At 43.2% G+C, this 19,661-nt stretch overlaps 1 protein-coding gene and 1 non-coding gene across 4 annotated transcripts in view; one reads left to right on the top strand and one right to left on the bottom strand.

Annotated features, from left to right (window-relative positions):
* Bend3 (BEN domain containing 3) overlaps positions 1-19,661 on the bottom strand; it is a 50,138-nt gene that overhangs the window by 14,669 nt on the left and 15,808 nt on the right. For all 3 annotated transcript variants that reach the window (XM_074077484.1, XM_020170101.2, XM_074077470.1), the window contains exons 2-3: positions 5,561-5,608; positions 4,969-5,174 (exon numbers count right to left, since the gene is read on the bottom strand). In XM_074077484.1, coding sequence (XP_073933585.1) covers positions 4,969-5,174; positions 5,561-5,597 — 243 coding nt within the window. In that variant the 5' untranslated portion in view covers positions 5,598-5,608. The remainder of the gene's footprint in view (positions 1-4,968; positions 5,175-5,560; positions 5,609-19,661) is intronic.
* On the top strand, positions 2,583-2,689 carry LOC141416140 (U6 spliceosomal RNA). The gene has a single exon (XR_012441004.1). It is a non-coding gene; the product is annotated as a U6 spliceosomal RNA (small nuclear RNA).

Genomic DNA, 19,661 nt, shown 5'->3' with positions numbered 1-19,661 from the left:
AATTACCTCTAAGATTCTAGCCAACAGACACACTATCCAAGGTCACTAACTGAAAAACACCTAGATATCAATCATTAGCAGAAAGGACAATAAATCATGAGCTGAGCATAGTGATGCATATTTGTACTCCCAGCATGTGGGAGGTTGAGGCAAGTGGATCTTGAATATGAGGCCAGTCTAGGTTACACAGTAAGACCCTATCTCCAAAAAAAAAGGCTGGAAGTATCGCTGAAGTGGTAGAGCACCTGCCTAGCAAGACCCTGAATTTAAAGTCCAGGCAGACTGGAAGAAAAAAAACCTAAAATAATAAATCTAAACTTAAACACAAGAAGAAGAAAATGGTTAAATATTTTCAAACAAATTGTTCTATTAACCATCTTATAGTTTTCATCTGCCCCAACATGTATCAGCAGTAGGCAGAGATCTGAGTTTTAATCTAGTCATTACTCACCATACTGGAAACAGCCACATATGCATGAAATCCTTCTCCAGACCACAAGGTACTCAGCAAGTAGCTGTGTAGGCAGCCAGAGTCAAAGAAGAGTGGGATATTTCTAATTATTCTTTGAAAGTCAAAAAATGCAAACGACCCAAATGTCCAGCAACTGATGAATGGATAAATGAAGTCTTAAAATGGACTATTACTTGGCCATTACAAAGGAATAAAGCAGTTACAGGATTCTGGTTCTGCATTTAAGGAGCTTAGAAGTCTCTATTCCATCCTAACAAATAAAAAACAAACAGAAAAATAAAAATCAACTTTTCTTAGATCTCTAAGGCAGGTGAGGCCACTGAAGACTGCTCCCTACCAAACTGGAGCAATAGATGAATACAGAGAATCAGAGCTTCTAGAAGCTGACACACAAGAGCAAAGACCTCCAGAGGAACCAGTGTAGGGGAAGGGAAACCAGCCCAGTAATGATGAGTCACTGGAGGCTCCTGTGGGCAAGGTGGAGAGTTAAAACCTCCAGGTTTCACATTTAAGAGTTCTAGAAGGCTCTCAGTAAAAGGCAGAGAAAAACTCCCCTTGCCTGTGGCAGAAGAAGTGAAAACTGTACCTTTTTTGGAATACTCTAGTGCATCTGGTCTTAAGGGGATTTGCCCTCAAAAGAAACTAGTTAACCAGAGATTACCCTGCACAAATCTTATCAGAGCCTTTTGACCTGGGGGAAGGAAGACATCTCATTCCAGCCCAAGCTAGCAATCCTTTCCTACCAAGGAAGTAGTGAAGGAACTAGAAACAGGTAAACTGATAGTCTGGAGGTATGGATCTGCTTGCTAAAACACTGATATTGGAACCCTAGGATTGGAAAACACTCCCACACTGCACACCTCACCACCACATTAATAAGGCCTGTTCACAGCAGTACCTTTACCCAGTGTATCATACCCGGCTACCAAGAAAAAATTACAAGGCCTACTAAGACCAAATCCTACAGAGTTGAGTGCTGGAATTATCAAAATAAATAGTTTAAAACAACGAGGATTAATATGCTAAGGGCTCTAATGACAGAACACAAGAAGAGAACAGACGGGCAATGTACATGGAGATAAAACGTCTAAGGATGAGCCCAAAGAAATGCTAGAGAAAGAAATACCACCACAAACACTATACAGAAATGAAGAATGCCTTGGCGGGCTTATTAGTAATTGACATGGCTGAGGAAAGAACCTCTGAGCTTGAGGATACTCAACAGAAAGCTTCAAAGCTGAAAAACAAAGAGAAAAAAAAAAAGACTGAAAAAAACAGAACAGGGGCCTGGAGGTGTAGCTCAGTGGTAGAGTGGTACCTAGCATGCACAGAGCCCTGGGTTCAACCCCAGCACAGAAAAAAAAGAAACAAATCAGAACAGAATATCCCAGAACTGTAGGGCAGTACAAAAGGAGTGACTTATGTATAATGGGATTACCAAGAGAAGAAAGAATGAAAGGAAGAGAAGGAATACTGGAAAGCACAATGACTGAGAATTTCCCTAAATTAATGTCAAACATGAAGCCACATATCTGGGAAGCTCAGAGAAAACCAAGGAAGATAAATGCCAAGAAAAATCCATACCTAGGCATATCACTTTCAAATTGCAGAAAATCAGAGACAAAAAGTCCTGAAAGAGGCTAGGGGAGAAAACACCTTACCTGTAGAGGAGCAAAGAGAAGACTTACTTACATCCAACTGCTCTTCAGAAATGGTAAAAGCAAGAGAGCAGAGTCAAAGAGAAAAAACCCACCAACCTAGACTTCTGTGTCCTACAAAATTACTTTTCTAAAGTGAAAGAGAAATAGACTTTCTCAGTCAAATAAAAATTAAGAGAACTTGTTGCCAGTAGATCTGCCTTGCAACAAATGTTAAGAGTTCTTTAGTCAGTTGCCAGTGGCTCACACCTGTATTAGAGAGGCAGAGATCAGGAGGATCGCAGTTAAAGGGCAGCCCAGGCAAATAGCTCTGGAAGCCCTATCTCAAAAATACCCAATACAAAACAGGGCTGGCAGAGTGGCTCATGTGGTAGAGCACCCACCTAGCAAGTGCAAGACCCTGAGTTCAAACTCCAGCATCACAGAAAAAAAAGTTTAGAAGCTGGAAAGCAGTGTTCACTTTGGCAGCACATATACTAAAACTGGAATGATACAGAGAAAATTAGCATGGCCCCCGTGCAAGGATGACATGCAAATTCGTGAAGCGGTCCACATTTAAAAAAATAAAAAAGAAGCTGGAAAGCAGTGGCTCATGCCTACAATCTCATGGGAAGCTCCTGGTTCTGACTGGTCTCTGGCAGAAACTTGAGACCCTACCTGAAAAAGAACCAAAGCAAAAATGGGTGGGGGTACGGCTCAGGTGGTACAGTGCCCACATAGCAAATGTGAAGGCTTGAGTTCAAATCTTGGAAATCCCTCCAAAAAAAAAAAAAAAAAAAAAGAGTGTATTTGTCCAAAAAGGAATGAAGTACTGATGCTACAGCATGGGTGAACCTTGAAAACATTATTTTATGTTAAAAAAAACAGACATAAAGGGCCATATATTATGAGATTCCATTTAAATGAAACTTCAGAATAGACAAATACATACAAGAAAGCAGATCAGAGGCTGTCAGGAGCTGGAGGGGGAATGAAGAGTGACTGCTAAAGGGGCTATGAAGATGCTGCAAAGCTGATTGTGGACGTGCTTGCACAATTCTGTGAATGGACAATAGTTTCAGTATATTAAACCGTACAAACCTTAAACTGGTATATTTTTAGTGCATGATATACATTTCAAGAAAGTTGTTTGAAAAAAATAACTAAATAAATAAGTAGGATAAAATAAGACAAATGTATCCTTCAATGTTCCACAATGTGGAGTGCAAACGTGTATTTAAATCCTGGTTAAGACCACACAAGGAGGCTCATTCCTATAATCCTAGCTCCTAGGGAGGCAGCGATCTGAATCATGGTACAAGGCAAGCCTAGGCAAAAACTTCAAGAGACCCCCATTCCCCATCCCAACCAATAAAAACTGGGCATGGTGGCCTTGCCTGTCATTCCAGCTTCCTGGGAAGTCTAAATAGAAAGCTCGAGGTCCAGGATTGCTCAGGCATAAATGGTAAGACCCTGTAAGAAAAATACCTGAAGGAAAAAGAGCTGGAGGCATGGCTCAAGTGGTAGAGCACCTGCCTAGCCTGTGTAAGATCCTGAGTTCAAACCCTAGTACCACCAAAGTAAGTACATAAATACATAAATAAATAAGTTAAGTAGTAAGTCCTGGTTAAGATCTTGGTCCCACCATTGCAATTAAAAAATAGGGGTTTTGTTGTTGTTGTTTTGTTTTTTTAATTGAAGACTAACCAAGTTCTTCAAGTGTATAAATTCCCAATTTATTTGGGTCTGCCCTAACATCTCATAGAGAAAAACTAAAACTAACCAATAAAACTGAACGAGTCCCAAACTGATACTCTGTGAACAAACAGAAGTTAAAATGCTTATGTGGGTCTCCCAGAGTGATTGTGGGAAGGAAGGGGCCAAGGATGGAAGCAGCTTTGGAGCTAGGTTGGGAAGCTTGGGGAAATGTTTTGCTAAGTTAAAGGTGTATCTGCTGAACCATAGGAGGCTCTATGGAGGAAGCATCTCAGGCCAAACACCACCTTAAGTCCCAAAGCTGCCTCTCTCCCCTCAGGCCCAGCTGCTTCATGTGTGTAACTTGTCTCCTTCCTGAACTGCTATCAAGGCCACATGTCCACTTCCATCATCTATCTCTCTTAGCATTTAGCCAAATTCAATGTAATCAGCAGGCAATTTAGAAATAAAGCAAATTCATAAAACAGGTAACTTATAGCATAATGGGTATGACATTAAAAATTTCCTGCTTTACAAGAAGATTCTTCACTGAAAAGTTCTTTTGGGAAACAGCTCCCCTAATAGATATAAAAGATGGATTCAATTTAGGAAAAGACCTGCTACCTCAACTTTTCCCCTTATAAAAGTGTGGTTGGTGTGTATGAACTGTCCCTGTCAAAAATTTCTTGCTTTTCCCTCAGCACCCAGCAAAAGAAAGAACTAAAACCCAGAAGTGAGCAGTGTGCTGGTTGGTGACTCCTGTAATCCTAGCTACTCAGGAGGTAGAGATTAGGAGTATCACAGTTCGAAGCTGACCAAGGCAAAGAGTTTGCAAGACATGACCTTGAAAAAACCCATCACAAAAAACGGGTGGTAGAGTGGCTTGAGGTGTAGGCCCTAAGTTCAAGTCCCCATACCAAAGAGGGGGAAAAAAACCCAAAAAAAACTCAGAAGCATTGCACTGTGAATACGTCCATTATCCTATAAGGAATCCAGACACAGGAAGATTTTCAGTTGGAAGACACTTTCTAGAAACTGAAGCTATAGACACAGGACAGCTTAAATGAAATCCTGGTGGTGTGCAATACCCATGGAAAGAGAGATTCAGCCTCAGATCTCTGTAGGTTAGAGCCCAGGCAAGAAGCAAAGGGGCTGGGCCCTCACCTCGGGTATCAGCCGCCTCCTCTTCACGCTGGAGACAGAGTCTGGCTGGCTATCACTGCCCAGCTGCTTTCGCTTGCTAGAGTCCTGGAGGGCAGGGCAGATGCTGTCCAGAAGTTGCTTCTCAGAAGTCCTGGAATTCAGTGAGCAGTCCAGCGCACCATCTTCAGCCTCTGTCTCCACCTTCACACTGTTGTTATTTTTTAGAACTGTGGCAGAGAAGAAATAGGGCTCAGTGGGAAAAACCTGAGTGGCAGGTGTTGTGGACTGCCCTCTGGCACTGTCACTCAGAGATGATGTCTGGTCATAATAAACCTGCACTTTCCAACAACACGATCTTTATCTTACTACACTGCTGCTATACAATAAAACCTTGTTCCAAGGTCAAAATGCATGTTGGGAGAAGAGTGACACAGGGAGAGAACTAATAATCTTTTTGTGCATTTAAAAAACAACTCTGGATTCTTATAACAGGTGTATGGATAGAGGGGGGATGGAGAAAAGAAGTGGGAGGAGACTTTCATTACCTTTAAAATATTTTTGACTATGTGAATATGTGACCTATTCAAAAATATTAAAGAACATTTTTTTTTACCTTTTTCTACATCTTCACTGAATTCAGTTGAGTTCATCTTCTATTCCGCTATGAAAAGATAAAGACAAAGTCTTTGTTTATTGCTCATTTAATGTTCCCTACCCACAGAGCAATTCCCTCACCCCCCAGCCCAGCTCTGGGCAGCCAAAGGTTAAAGGCTATGAAGCATGGTAGGAGAACATGTCCCCTTACTCCTGTCTGCTGAAGTTCAGGAGTAACCAGCCTTGCCTCTGTGTGCTGGAGCCCTTTGTGAAGCTATCCCGGCAGAAAGCATCCACTGAAAGCTACTTACTGAGCCAGGAGAACGTTCCAGGAGCAAAGTCTTACAAAGGACACCAATTCAGATGATCTCCTTTCATCCCTGCTTATAAATTCCAGCCAGGAAATGAAAGGCTATAAAAGGAAGCTGTGGGTCCCAATAAACTAAACTGAGGTCTCAGCACTCCAGGTGCTGTACCAGGACAGTAGCTACTAGCCACACATGGCTATTGAGGATGTGGAATGTGGTCAGCCCAAATGGATGTGCTTTAAGCGTAAAATACACACTGGATTTCAAACTTAGCTTAGTAAAAACAATGTAAATTATCTCCATAATAACTTTCATATTGATCACATGTTGATCTTATTTTGGACTTACTGGGCTACATAAAATACTTTATTAAAATTAATTTCTCTTGTTCTTTAAATGTGGCCATTAGAAAATTTAAAACTATGTGTCAGGTCCAGTACCTTTATTCAGAATCAGCAAACTGAGAAAGGCACTGTGGCTGTACAGTGTAGGACTACTGAGCTCCACACAACCAGTCCAGCAGATAGGCGAGGGAATGAGGCAGGAAGACCAGGTGGTGCTCTGTCCTACTGCCCCAGCAGGAAGACCGGGTGATGCTCTGTCCCACTACTCACACCATTATTAAAGTAGCATTAAGTCTTTGGGACCCCCCCCCCAATTCCACAACAGCATGTACATCGATAAGATAACGTATAAATGAGACAGACATTTGGAAAAAATGTACACTACAACCTTTAATGTTAACATGGGGATTGTAGTTCCTACAGATGACTAAAGAGACTCATTTTGCTCAAGGATCAGAGGAAGGAGGAGGAAAGGGAAAGGAGTATCTTGAATACATCCCTTCTGCTAGAGGGATGCCCCTGATAACATTCAGTGAAGCACAATGGGTAACCACGAATGGTATGTATTCAACGCATAGTACTCTGTTTCAGAGGGATAAGTGGAGTGATGGGGGTAAGAGAGATGGTGTCTAGGTGATCTACGCACACTGTAATGACTTCAATAATAATAATAGCAACACCACGCCTTGCTGAGGGGCAGGCCACCACTGATGAAGGAATGTACTGAGAGGACTTCCTTAGGGACAGAGCTAAGGGACGATAACTTGCACTAAACACATTTAAATACTTGATTCCATGAGTCAGTCATTGTAGTTTTTGATTTCTGTAAAATAAGAGAAACTTTTTGTATTTATTATTGAATAAGTGAATGAAGCTATTTTTAAATAAAAGTTAGAAGAAAGCCAAGCTGCTGCTGTTACCTGCAGAACTAACAAACCTGTTACTTTGTACAAATATGTAAATATTTTGAGAAAAATACAGTATAAAAATAGTTATTGACCAAATGCTACCAGGCTCTGCAGCAGCTCGGGTGCTTATAAACATCATAGGGATGTTACAATATAATTTTGTGTTATTAAAGATGCCATTGTAATTATGTAATAACCAAAAGTTCACCCCTGAGTGTCAGGGTTTTTGGAAACCATGTCCATTAGACTTAATTGTTTTATACACCTAACTTCTGACAGAACAGTGTATGCTTATGACTACAACTTTTATAGCTGTTTTGGTAAGTTAAACTAATTTTTCATATTATATTGTTGCATCCCTACTTCTTCAGTCAGGTTTTTTGTGCTTACAATTTGTGATAACTGTGAATAACTGCTTAAAAATACACCCAAATGGGGGCTGAATTTTTTCTTCAGCAAAGTAGTTTTGATTAGAACTTTGTTGCAGACCACAGAGAATCATGTCCACATAATAGAATCATGTAGCAGGAACTAACCCTAACTCCTCAGACTTCTATTTAACACAAAAAATTGAAAAAGAAAAAAAAAATAAATAAAAGAGGGGGTGATTATGCTCACAGCTGCAGGACTTTGGCAATAGGGTTTTTCGAAGATGTAATTTTAAAATGTGTTTGTATGAACTGTTTGTTTACATTTCTTTAATAAAAAACACTGTTTTGTGTTTGCTTGTAGAAACTTACTCAGCATTTTGAAGCAGGTTAGGTTTTTATTTTGTACTTAAAATTCTGGTACTGACACTTGGCGGGCTCAGTATAAATGAAGTTCTGTGCACAATTCAAGGGGCTGTAAGCTGTTGGTACACTCAGTGACACAGTTCAGAACTTGTAATGTATATGGCATGATGTATTTTTATCTTACAGAATAAATCAATTGTATATATTTTTCTCTTGATAAATAGCTGTATGAAATGGTTTCTTGAATATTTTTCTTCTCTTGTACAATATTCTGACATCCTACCAGTATTTGTCCTGCCGGGTTTCTGTTGTTTCTGTTCTGTATAATAGTATCTAATGTTGACAAAAATTGAATTTTTTGAAGTATACAGAGTGTTATGGGTTTTGGAATTTGTGGACACAGATTTAGAAGATCACCATTTACAAATAAAATATTTTACATGTATAAAAAAAAAAAAAAAAATAATAGCAACACTTGCATAACCCTCTGAGGTAGGCATGATTCTTTTCATCCCTGCACTACTAACTTTGGAGGATTAAAAAAGAAAATAGGATTTGAAGTTAAAAAAATAATTCCTGGGCTGAGGTGTGGCTCAAGTGGTAGAACATCTGCCTAGCAAGTACAAAGTCCTGAGTTCAAACCCCAGCACAAGGGAAAAAAAAATCCTGCTCACGAAGCTATCTCCTACCTGAAAAACATAACATAAAGTGATACTGAAGGAAAACAAGGGTGCACGCACTATTTTACCAGAAGTAAAGTTTAGTGCCTCTTTCTGCAGATAGGGCTTGCATTTGAGTTGGGTGTCTCTGAGTGGACAGGAGGGCTGGCAAAGCTACCTGATTCCAAGCCCAGCTACAAGGCCTATCAGGAAACACACTTCAGGTCAATTCAGGGCCCAAAGCTTGTCAACTGCTCTTGGACACTGCCACCCAGTTATATACCCATTCCCTCCACTCAAGGCAGGGGTGAGAAACAGCAGAACAGATGAGGAGAACCTGCACCTGGCTGTGAGAGGGAGGTACATTGAACAAATTACATTCTTAAGAGAAGGTGGAGAGGGGAGAAGGTAGATGATTTATGTGAAAGAAAAAGGGGGATGGTGAAAAAATACTGCAAAGACACTAGCTAGGTAAAAAAGCATTAAAGGATGAATAAGACTAGAAGAAAAATAGCAGTGGATGAGAGAACACAGCAGACAACCACAGGAGCTGAGCAAGGGACTCTTAATTACCTACCATCACACTCACCCACCCACATTGCTCTGGCTCCCATCATATAAGGAGCAGCATGGGGTGGGGAGGCAGGAACCGGCAGAGTCCAGGCTACTGGGTGGAGTCTATCAGAATAGGATTTGGTGAGCAGGAAGCTATGCTCTGAACCACCACTAAGCAACACTACAGCAGGCAATTTAGCACCTGAAGTGTGGGACAGAAACTGGCATAGGAGGAGCACACGTGTGAGCCACCTGCAGGTGGCAAGAAGCTGGGAGGTCCTGGGTTTAGGGTTGAGGTGCGAGGAAAAGACTGCAGGCTTCCTGGGCAGCCAGACACTCAAGAGTCCATCTGCTTTAGAAAACCCTTCCATGTTCTTTTGTAGACTAGTGGCAGATGCTAGGCTAGCACGACATAGCCCAGAAGGCAGGCAGAGTGCCACACTCACTGGGAAGCTGGGGAGTGTCCCCAGCAAGGCCTGGGCTTGCAGCTGCTTCTGGCTCCTGTGGTGGGGAGTGAGGGAGGGTCCGCCTTAACCTCACAGCCCTAAACTGCGCACCCAGAACGCATATGCACCTCCACCTTGCCCCAGCCACCTTCATCCCAACTTCACCAATAAAGAAACAAACAGGTAAATGGCTCAGTGTCACACAGCTACTGAGTGACAGAACCAGGGGTCAAAGTGACTCTGTGCCTCCATAGTCAGCCACAGGAAACAGATCCTCGTTCTTCTGGTAAGGTGCTTTCAAGGATCTTATGACTTGAGTCTCTGACCAGCAGCAGCTGGAGAACCCAAGTCTCCCTTTCCCACAAGGAAGCTACCTGGAAAGCCAGCCTGCTCCAGGCTTGCAGACAGATTCCACCCCACGGTGCACGGAACGTTCTACCAGAGACCATGCTGGTCACTCTCAGCATCCCTGGGCACCTAGCAATGGCAGAGCGGCTGGGTGGAGAGGAAATGGGTATTATGTTGCTACTTCTACTTCCTGGTCATCTGCCCAGTGGGCAGTCACACACTCTGCTCTTTGTGGGTGGACATGAAGCAGCCAGATGCCTAACATGCCTCAGCCATTCCTGTCACTTGTGGAACTGTAGCTTGCACAGGAGCCCCAGGCTGCTCCCATTGGCCTCCACTGCCTGTGGGAATGCATAGAACCTCTCATTCCAACTCTCTCTACTTTTCAAAACCCTATTCCTCTTACCACAAGCCTCAAATTGTGGGACACTCTATGCATTCCCCAAATCAGCTTTCTCCCAAGGGGTGGCTGTTCCGTCCCTCAGGCAGGTTTGAACAAGGCAAGGGAAGAGTACAAACATGGAGCCACTCCCAATAGCCTCTAGCTGAAAGTCCATAGCATGCACGATGGGAACTCACAAACATAACCAATCTCCATGGATTCATTTCATAAGTGAAAATGCTCCAGTTTTTGTTTCTGCAGTGCTGGGGACTGAACCAGGCCTGCGAGTGCTAGGCAAGCATTCTACCATTACACTCCCAGCCCCCAGTCCTTTTTAAAGCAAACAGCCTAGAAAGCATCAGGCAAAGAAAGGAACAGGAAGGTTTAAATTGTTGCAGAACTCAGAGAGTATACATAACTGTATTTAAATGCCTACTAGTGTCAATCCTTCTGCACAATGAGATGGGCAGTGTTCATGTTCCATTAAGGATATGTGGCTAGGGGAAATTAGGCAGTCATCAGAAAAGCTTCAGTTTACAAAAATAAAAGGGGAGAGGGATGGGGAAGTGGCTCAAGACATAGAGCAAGCATGAGGCCATGAATTCAACCCCCAGTACTGCAAAAAAAAAAAAAAAAAAAGGGGGTGAGGATACGACACTGGAGGTATGGCTCAAGTGGTAGAGTGTCTGCTTTGCAACCACAAAGCCCTGAGTTCAAACCCCAGTCCCAGCACAAAAAAAAAAAAAAATGATGCTTAAAGTGTTTTTCTTTTTAATCAGGTCATATATGCACAAGAAGCAAAATTTAAAATACAGGAACACTGTTTTAAATTCGTGCTCACAAAGTGGTTACTGGATTATTGTCTTGGAGGCAACCACAGTCTTTTCTCAAGTCCTTCCATATATTCCGAATCAATGATTTTCAAAGTGCAATGGAGCAACTCACCTGGCTCACATCCATTGTGTGTTTCTCAGCAACTACACAGTTGTTAGTCAAGTTGACAGCCTGACACTGGCCATGGGGGAGGGTGTATTTACACCACAGAAACTGACGTTCAATACAAATAGCCACCCCCCCCCCCCAATATAGGACTGGTTTACTAATATAAGACTAAAAGATCAAAACTATTTTCATAATGACATTAAGATGTTATGTCCTTTCATTCTCTCACAGGAGTGCATGGGAGTTTTCCAGAGGCTATGTATTATTTCACAGAAGACTCAATATAGAAGCCATTATGATAATGTCTTTTTTTTTCTTTTGAGGTACTGGGGATCAAACCTAGGACCTCAAAGTTTTGCCTGGGGCCAGTCTTAGACCTTGATCCTTCTCCCTTCTCCTCCCTCCTAGTGACTGGGATTACAGATGTGTTACCATGCCCAGCTGTTGACTGAGATGGGAGTTTGCTTTTTGCTTAGGCTGGCCTCAAACAGCAAGCCTCCCTAACCCTACCTCCCAAGTAGCTGACATGACAAGTAAGAGCCACTGTGCCCAGCCAAGAGTAGAACCTGAGACAAGGATCTGGAGGAGTAGTTTCTTTAGGAGGAGGCAGAGGAGAGCTGGAAACCACTGATGGGCTTCTGGTCAGTGGGGCACACATCAGGCAGTGTGACATGTCCATGAGGAGCAGTGGGAACAGAAGGTGAGTCAGGCCAGCCTGACAAGCTCCTGGAAAGCTGAGCCTTCCTGTGCTATTATTGCCTTCTGACTCCTCCTGACAGCTACCCACACTCTGTGGAGATGAAATAAAAATACCATATTTCACAGTGTGGAAGGTGCTGTGCTAAGAGCTTTACAGGAAACCCACTTATCCTAAGAATCCTGCAAGACAGAAACTCTTGTCATTCCCATCTTACACATTAAAATGGAGGCACAATTTAGGAGCAGAAAAAGAGCCTCGGTGAGCACATATCTTACACATGTGGGATCCAAAGCTCAGGAAGGTGAAGAACATGTCCGAGATCTTGGGGTAGCCTGCAGCATGATGGGGCTGCTGGGCCAAAGTGGAGGTGGAGGCAGTCCTCTGTGCAGGGGTCATAAGCAACAGAGAGGCGAGGCAGGAAGACCCAGAGGATGAAGAGGGACTCTGGGAACTGCTGTGGGAGCAGAGAATGAGTAAACACCAGGAGAGGAAAGAAAGAGGAAGGAGCCAGTGCTGATGGCTCATGCCTATAATCCTATTCAGGAGACAGATCAGGAGGATCGCTGTTCGAAGCCAGCCTGGACAAACAGTTCAAGAGACCCTATCTTGGGGGGAAAAAAAATCACAAAAACAAAAGGGCTGGTGGAGCGGCTCAAGGTGTAGGTCCTGAGTTCAATCCCCATACAGCCAAAAAATCCCCAAAGTAGCAGGAAGGAAAGGGCAAGGGTCAGAATCTCAAAGTTAGTGGCTAGACACTAGGATTTCTATAACAACACAACTCACATCTAGCAAACACAAGCTGTGTATCACAGCTGAATAGAACCCTACCCCCACCCCGTCCCTACTGCTTGGAATTTTGTGATCTGGATGCAAATTTTTTTTTTTGGTGGCACTGCAGTTTGAACCCAGACCCTCACACTTCCTAGGCAGGCACTCTACCACTTGAGCCACTCTGCCAGACCTTTTTACAGATGGGTTTTTTTCAAGATAGGGTCTCGAGAACTATTTGCCCGGGCTGGCATTGAACCTCCATCCTCCTGATCTCTGCCTCCAGAGTAGCTAGGATTATAGTTATGTCACTGGTGTGCCCAGCTTTGGATGCAAATACTTTTAAACTCTAACACAGACCTAGGACATCATTTCTCTCCATTCAGGGGAGAGATTATGTCAATCAAGGCTAGAGGAAAAAAATCCACCTAGGAAATAATTGTGTCACTGGCAACTCTTCCTCACCACGTTGTCTTCTAAAAAACTCTGACCAAACCAAACCTGCAGAACCTCACACACCTGAGACTTCTGATCATGAGCCTCGGCAATGAGCAAAGGCTAGACGGCAAACCCTGGACCCAGAGGCCTTCTCTCACTTGGCAGTTAGTCTCATGTTGAGTACAGGCAGAAACTCAAAGGCCGGATGTGAGAATGGGGATCCTGGCGCAGGGACACCCTCTACAATCATTAGCCATTATTAATTCCTGACAAATTGAACAAAAACCTGCAAAGAAAATAGAAGACACAAACCAAATGTGACCTGGGAGCCTTTTTGATCCCTCTTTTTTCCCATTCTACAAAGCTAGGAAGTCAACTTCTACTCATTTTCTCAATGCAAGACTTCAAAATCTCTACTGGCAGAAAAAGCTGAACATTAAATTATGTGTAAAGATTCAAAATCAATTGTTCATTATAGAGTTACCCAGTCAATAACATACTTCAAAGTTCACTGGGGATATCTCAACTATGTAATTAAAAAATGCCATAAAGCAGCTGGAAGGAAATATGCCAAAATGTTAATTACTGCCAACTGGAAGGGTTATGGATGATTCTCTCCTTAGATTTTCCTCTGTCTTCCAACTGTTCCACAGACAGCATGCAATTCTTTGATACTGAAAAATAAATGTATAAAAACAGAAGATAGTAGGTATACTAATTTTTATTGCCCAGAAAGGCATATTCTAAGTTATGTCCACAAGCAGCGGCAAGCTAAGAATGAGTGTAAAATCAAATTATTTATTACTTTTATTATTTTTGGCACTACTGGGGTTTGAACCCAGGGTCTCACACTTGCTGGGAAGGCACTCTACCACTTGAACCATTCTACCAGCCCTTTTTTATGTTGATATTTTCGAGATAAGGTCTCATGAACTATTTGCACAGGGGTGGCTTGGACCCTAGATCTTCCTGATCTTTGCCTCCTGAGTAACTAGGATTATAAGCATGAGACACCAGTGCCTGGCTCTTTATTTTGGTTTTTTGAGACAGGGTGTCACTATGTAGCCCAGCCTGGCTTCAAACTTGTGATCCTCCTGCATGCCGGGATTACAGGTGTACACCATCACACCCAGCACCAAAAAAATAAAATACAATTTAAATTAAAATAAAAACAGTGATGATCTAAGAAGCAATATAACAACCAAAAAATAAGTGAAGACTTTTAATTTCATAACTTGTCCCTGAATTACTGCCTCCGGTTGTATACAAAGCTCCTGAGTACGGGGTAAGGAGAATGAGAAAGTGAAAAATTTAACTTTGAAAACTAAGGAAGCCAGGTGCCAGTGGCTCACGCCTGTAATCCTAACTACTCAGAAAGCAGAGACCAGGAGAATTGCAGTTCAAAGCCAGCCTGGGCAAATAGTTTGCCTATCTTGAAAAAACCCTTCACAAAAAAGGTGTGTGGGGGGGCGTTGGTGGAGTGGCTGAAGGTGTAGGCCCTGAGTCCAAACCCCAGTATGGCAGAAAAAAAAAAAAAAAAAAAAGGAAATGTCATTTCCTGGTGGGTTCATTATAGACCCTATCAATACATTTGCCTAACACTTGGATTATTTTAGAAAATAAACTAAATTTCAAGGGAGGAGCAAACCAACCCAGACCACATCTTCTGAATCAGGGACTTCAGCTGAGAGCGAGGACAGGTCATTTTTAGAGAGTGTGCGGCTTGCTGGGGAACTGTCTACAGGACACTGCTTTGCAGTTCATCTGGGTAGAAACACCCCTCTTGCTTGATGGCTGTATTCAGGGTGGTGGACTGTTGCACCTGTTCTTTCTTTGGGGTTTCCTGTGCCTAAACACCCTGGGAGATGTTCTGACCTATAGCTGGAACCCTGCTTCCCCATTCCCTCAAAACTAGACCGAATTGAAAAGAGGCTAGGACTGGGGAGAGGATAAACAGTGGGCCTAGGAACGGAGGAGCAGCTGGGCTGCAGAAAAAGAAAGAAGCCTATCGAGGTAGGATGGAGTATGAAAGTGAGTAAGTAAGGAGTCACGCAATGACCCAACTCAGAAAAATTGTCCTCCCTAAGAACTAGGACTAGAGACGACACAGGGACATGAGCGGGGGTGCCTGGTGTGGCAATTCCTTGGCAAAGCTCTTGGGTTCCAAAAGAAGATGTTCTCAGCCCACAGCACCCCTCCATTAAGGTCTCTGGCAGAAAACAGACACCCTGGGCCCTTTGTGAGAGCAGTGGAGGGTTAATCAGAGCTGCCAGAGGCTTGTGGCTGCCCAAGTCACACAGGACAGGCAGCAGGCTAAAAAATGGGAAGTGCTTGGGCTTCCTGAAACTTCAAGGTTCAATCCCAGCTAGCTGACTCAGGATTTTGTCCGGCCTGCCGCGTTAGGACTTGCCAGTAGGCTAAGGTGCAGATTAGGGAAGAGCTGGCTCTATTAGCCAGGACCTCAGGCCACTCAGGGGCAAATTTGCTTCATCCCCAAGCCCCACTTCCAAATGCAAAATGAAGGAAATGCTCACTAACAGATCCCCCAGTAGAATAGGAATGTGATTAGAACCCAGGATAGTGGGGGCTGTGGCCTGTGTAGTCCTTGCCACAGAAAGCAGAGAATGTGTTCAGATCATTTTAAAGATGACATTAATAAAACAAACTCAAGGACTTCAGAGATGTTAGTTAACTAAAACCAAAACCTTACTTCAAAAAAAAAAAAAAAAAAAACCTTACTTCAACCCTTTCACAACTGCCACATGGCAGGATTTGATTTCACAACACATCTCAGTGTACATAATACTACCTGGTTTAATTATATATATAGAAAGAAGGAGGGCAACAGGTAATATTCATGTAGCTGGCTCCATCCTCCAAGGATTTTACATATGTTAACCCTGGGAATCCAGGTCAGCTCCTGTGCCTGAGTAGGGTGATGCTGCAGAGATCAGGAAGAGAGAAAAAGAGGGGCAGATGCATAGGATGATAGCCTCATTGCTGTCTTCCAAGAAGCAGGCCTGAGGACTGAGACATGACTCGTTCTGCTTTTCCCCCCATCTACTTAGTCGCCATCTCTGGGCTGGGCGGGAGCTGTCTACCAGCCAGGCGAGCCCACAGACCACCAAGGTAGATTAGTGCAACTGCCGTTTAGAATTCCCTGTAAACTTCAGTCAGACAGAACTGAGCCAAAATGTTGGCCTTTAACCTAGTTTTTTTTTTTTTTAAGGACTTTTGACCCAGTTAGAACAGCTAGCATCAAATACCAGATACCTTGCTTACCTACCCATCCAAGTCTTGGTTTGTTCTTCTGTAAAATGGAGTTCAACGCATCTAACTCAGCTCACAGTTTTTTTGAAAAGCATAAAGAGAGAAAGTATCTGGCAAGAAGCACTCAATGTGACCTATTGTAAAATTTAAAAATAATCATTTAAAGTATATTTTAATGAAACAACTTAAAAAGAACTGCAAAATTCACTAAAATAGATTGTAAGTTTGCAAAAGTTTATTAACTTTTCTTGCAAGTGAAAGAAACCAGCTGGAGGGGCTGAAATCAGACTGAACACTCCCCTAGGACAGGAAGCTTGTTCCCATGCCATGTGCCCTCGCAGGCTGAATCTCTGGGTTCGCAGGTCTGCTGGGAGCCTGAGATCTCAGAACCCAGACCTCTTGGCTGTGGCATCCTGCCCATGGGACTGGCAAGAGATGCTCATAATTTGTTTTCATTTTTAGAAACATCTGCAAATGCAGTTTGAAAAATACCAGTCCTCACAAAACCAGGGCAATTTTCCCCTGAGTTTTCCTAAAGCTGTAATTGTCACTGCCTTATTCAGTCAGAGCACAACCTCATCTACCAGCAGGCAGAAGTACCACTGACCAACCGAGCGACCGCACAACCCTGCCTGCCTGCCCTGCCTGCAATTTGGTATCTAACCCTTTGGTCACTGTTTTCTGAAGGTGACTAAATGCCACATCTTCCTCAGCTAATAGGCTCTACTTAGGGTCTTCTTGGTCTCAGGAAGGACTATTGCCTCAGACTGCTAGATAGACTGCTCTTCATTTTAACCTTAGCATCGAGAAGCTGGGCTCAACAAAGTAGGAAGGAGACAGCACATTCCAGTATCCACTGTGGGAGTAGAATAGTGACTAACCTTCCTGGGAGGTATAAACGAAGTTTGGTCTGTACTGCCTGCTTGATTTCAAGTGTCTTGTGGCCATATAAGTTAATTAGTCTGGGCACAGTCTAGTATAACTTGTGCTCTTAGCTCCAGGCAAGCCCCTGTCCCTCACTTTACTAGCTCAATCTAACAGTCCCTTGCATACAAGTTATTTGTTCAATTGAGCAATCCACTACTTAACAGTAATGCAACCTTGTCTCACTGGCCAGTGATAATGAAGTAGTATAGTTAGATGAGACAGGGAAATGTTATTTTAAATAAATATTAAAAGTGCAAGACATTAGAATCAGGCAGTAGAAACCAGAAAATTAAAACAAACCAGAGCAGTTAGCTCTCTTCTATCACCTCCTTTTGAATGTTCAGTAAGGAGAATAAGAGACATAAAGGGCTACCTTCATCTGTTTTTCCCTTTGAGATGTTAAGAAGCTGCACATGCCTGGCAAAAGGAAGCCCTGGGTTTTGGGTAGACCTAGATCCCATCTCCATGTTTTACAGTAACAAACAGCACCCACCCAGTCACCCAGACCCACTGTTTAATGAATAGGAGCTGCTAGACGACACAACTACACAGTTCCTCCAGCCTGGAAAGTACAAAGGCTAAAGAGAGAACCATCATTTGGAGTCCTTACTCCCATTCCCTGCATGGGGGACTAGAAATGTTTCTCCCTTTTTTCCCTCCACTTCTATTTTTCTAATTATACTAAAATAAATGCTTGCTAAAACCTCCTCCTTGTGAGACTCTTTGTGACACCCTAAAATGCTTTCTTTCACATGTGGATCTCAAGTACCTGTGTTTTGCAGGAAAATGGAATGAAGGAACCCCTCATCCGGTGACAGAGGACTGGGAGCCAGAGCAACAAGGTGAATCTCACAAGGCATGGAAAGCCTTTCGCTTTGGAACTTCTCTCTCTCTAAATCTGTCTCTTAGCCAAGGTAAGCGGCTTTCTTCTACCTCTTATATTCCACAGCCTGCCCATCTCCTCTCCTGTACCAGTCACACAGGAGAGAATAACAGACAAAGATGGACCAGGAGAAAACGGAAAGAAGTCCCACTCTAGTAATTCTGTAGCACCAGCCACCTTTCTCTGCCTCCCAAGTGATTTTGTTTGGAAAACACAGAATCAACTGGGGCTCTAAATGGCACGTGGCTGAGGAATGGAGCTGCTTCTCTGTCCTGACCTCCCTGGATTCCACCTGCTAACAGTTTTCCCCAGTAAGCATTGCTTTGGAGATGGGCCATTTTTCCTCTGCCCCAGACATATCAAGACCAGGGGAGAGAACAGGTCATGCCCAGGCCTCTCATGGCGGAGGCCCAGAGTCAGCCCATCTTCTCTCAGGGACAAGGCACCACACGGTCAAGGGGTACAGACCCATCCCCCCATGCCATGATCTAGCTCATGCAAGCCACCTGTACATTTTCAGGGTGGCTGCATACACAGGATGGCCAGGACACTGGGCAGTCCACAGGCCCGCATACAGACTGGAGAGGCTCAAGAGGGAATTACAAATTCCCTGTCTACATTTTCCTTTATCCCCTACAAGTGCCCCATATACTTAAAATTGGGCCCTTCCTATTTCGGGTTATGGCAATAGCTAAAGGGCAGGAGAATAGCCCTCTTCCTTGGGTGCTACTATGGATTTAATAAGGCATTTGGGTTTTTGTAATCATATGACTGTGTCCCCCGGAGTTACTCTTGAAGTACTAATTCATTCTACTGTTTCCATACCTACTCAGACAACCAGACCCACCAGTTTCAGAGGAGATGCAATCCTTTTTAGCACAACAGTCTGCCCCTTCCTTTTCTACCTGACTTATAGGTTCTGAATCAGAATCTGAAATCAGAATCTGCAGGTCATCAAAGTAATTACTGAAAAACTAAGTTTTGGTGTAGGTAAAGAGGCCATTTACAGACTGGAGGTGTAGTTCAAGTGGTAGAGTACCTGCTTTGTAAATGCCTGCTTTGCAAGTGTGAAGCCCTAAGTTCAAACTCCAGCTCCACCAAAAGAAAAAAGGGAGGGAGGGGCATTTACTAAGAATTGAGATCCACCTCCCTCAAATCCTTGTATAAATATGCCTAACAACTGGACTCCCTAGCTGGCAGGGAAGTTCAGAAGATCCAAGAAATAAGGGAAGTGCAATGATTAGGGTGGGATATCCCCCTACAAAGTCATTCCTACTCATTAAAATGTAGAGATGCCTTAAGAGTATGGGTTAAAAATAAGAGCTGGGCACCAGTGACTCATGCCTATAAATCCTGGCAACTTAGGAGGCTGAGATCTAGAGAATCAAAGTTAGAAGCCAGCCCAGCCAAACAGTTCACAAGACCCCATCTCCAAAACAACCAGAACAAAATGGACTAGAGGTGTGGCTCAAGGCCTGAGTTCAAATCCAGTCAATTAAGGAGAAAAA

This window comes from Castor canadensis, chromosome 1 (genome assembly GCF_047511655.1).
Source record: "Castor canadensis chromosome 1, mCasCan1.hap1v2, whole genome shotgun sequence".
NCBI classification, from domain to species: domain Eukaryota; kingdom Metazoa; phylum Chordata; class Mammalia; order Rodentia; family Castoridae; genus Castor; species Castor canadensis.
This window is presented reverse-complemented; position numbering and strand designations above follow the sequence as displayed.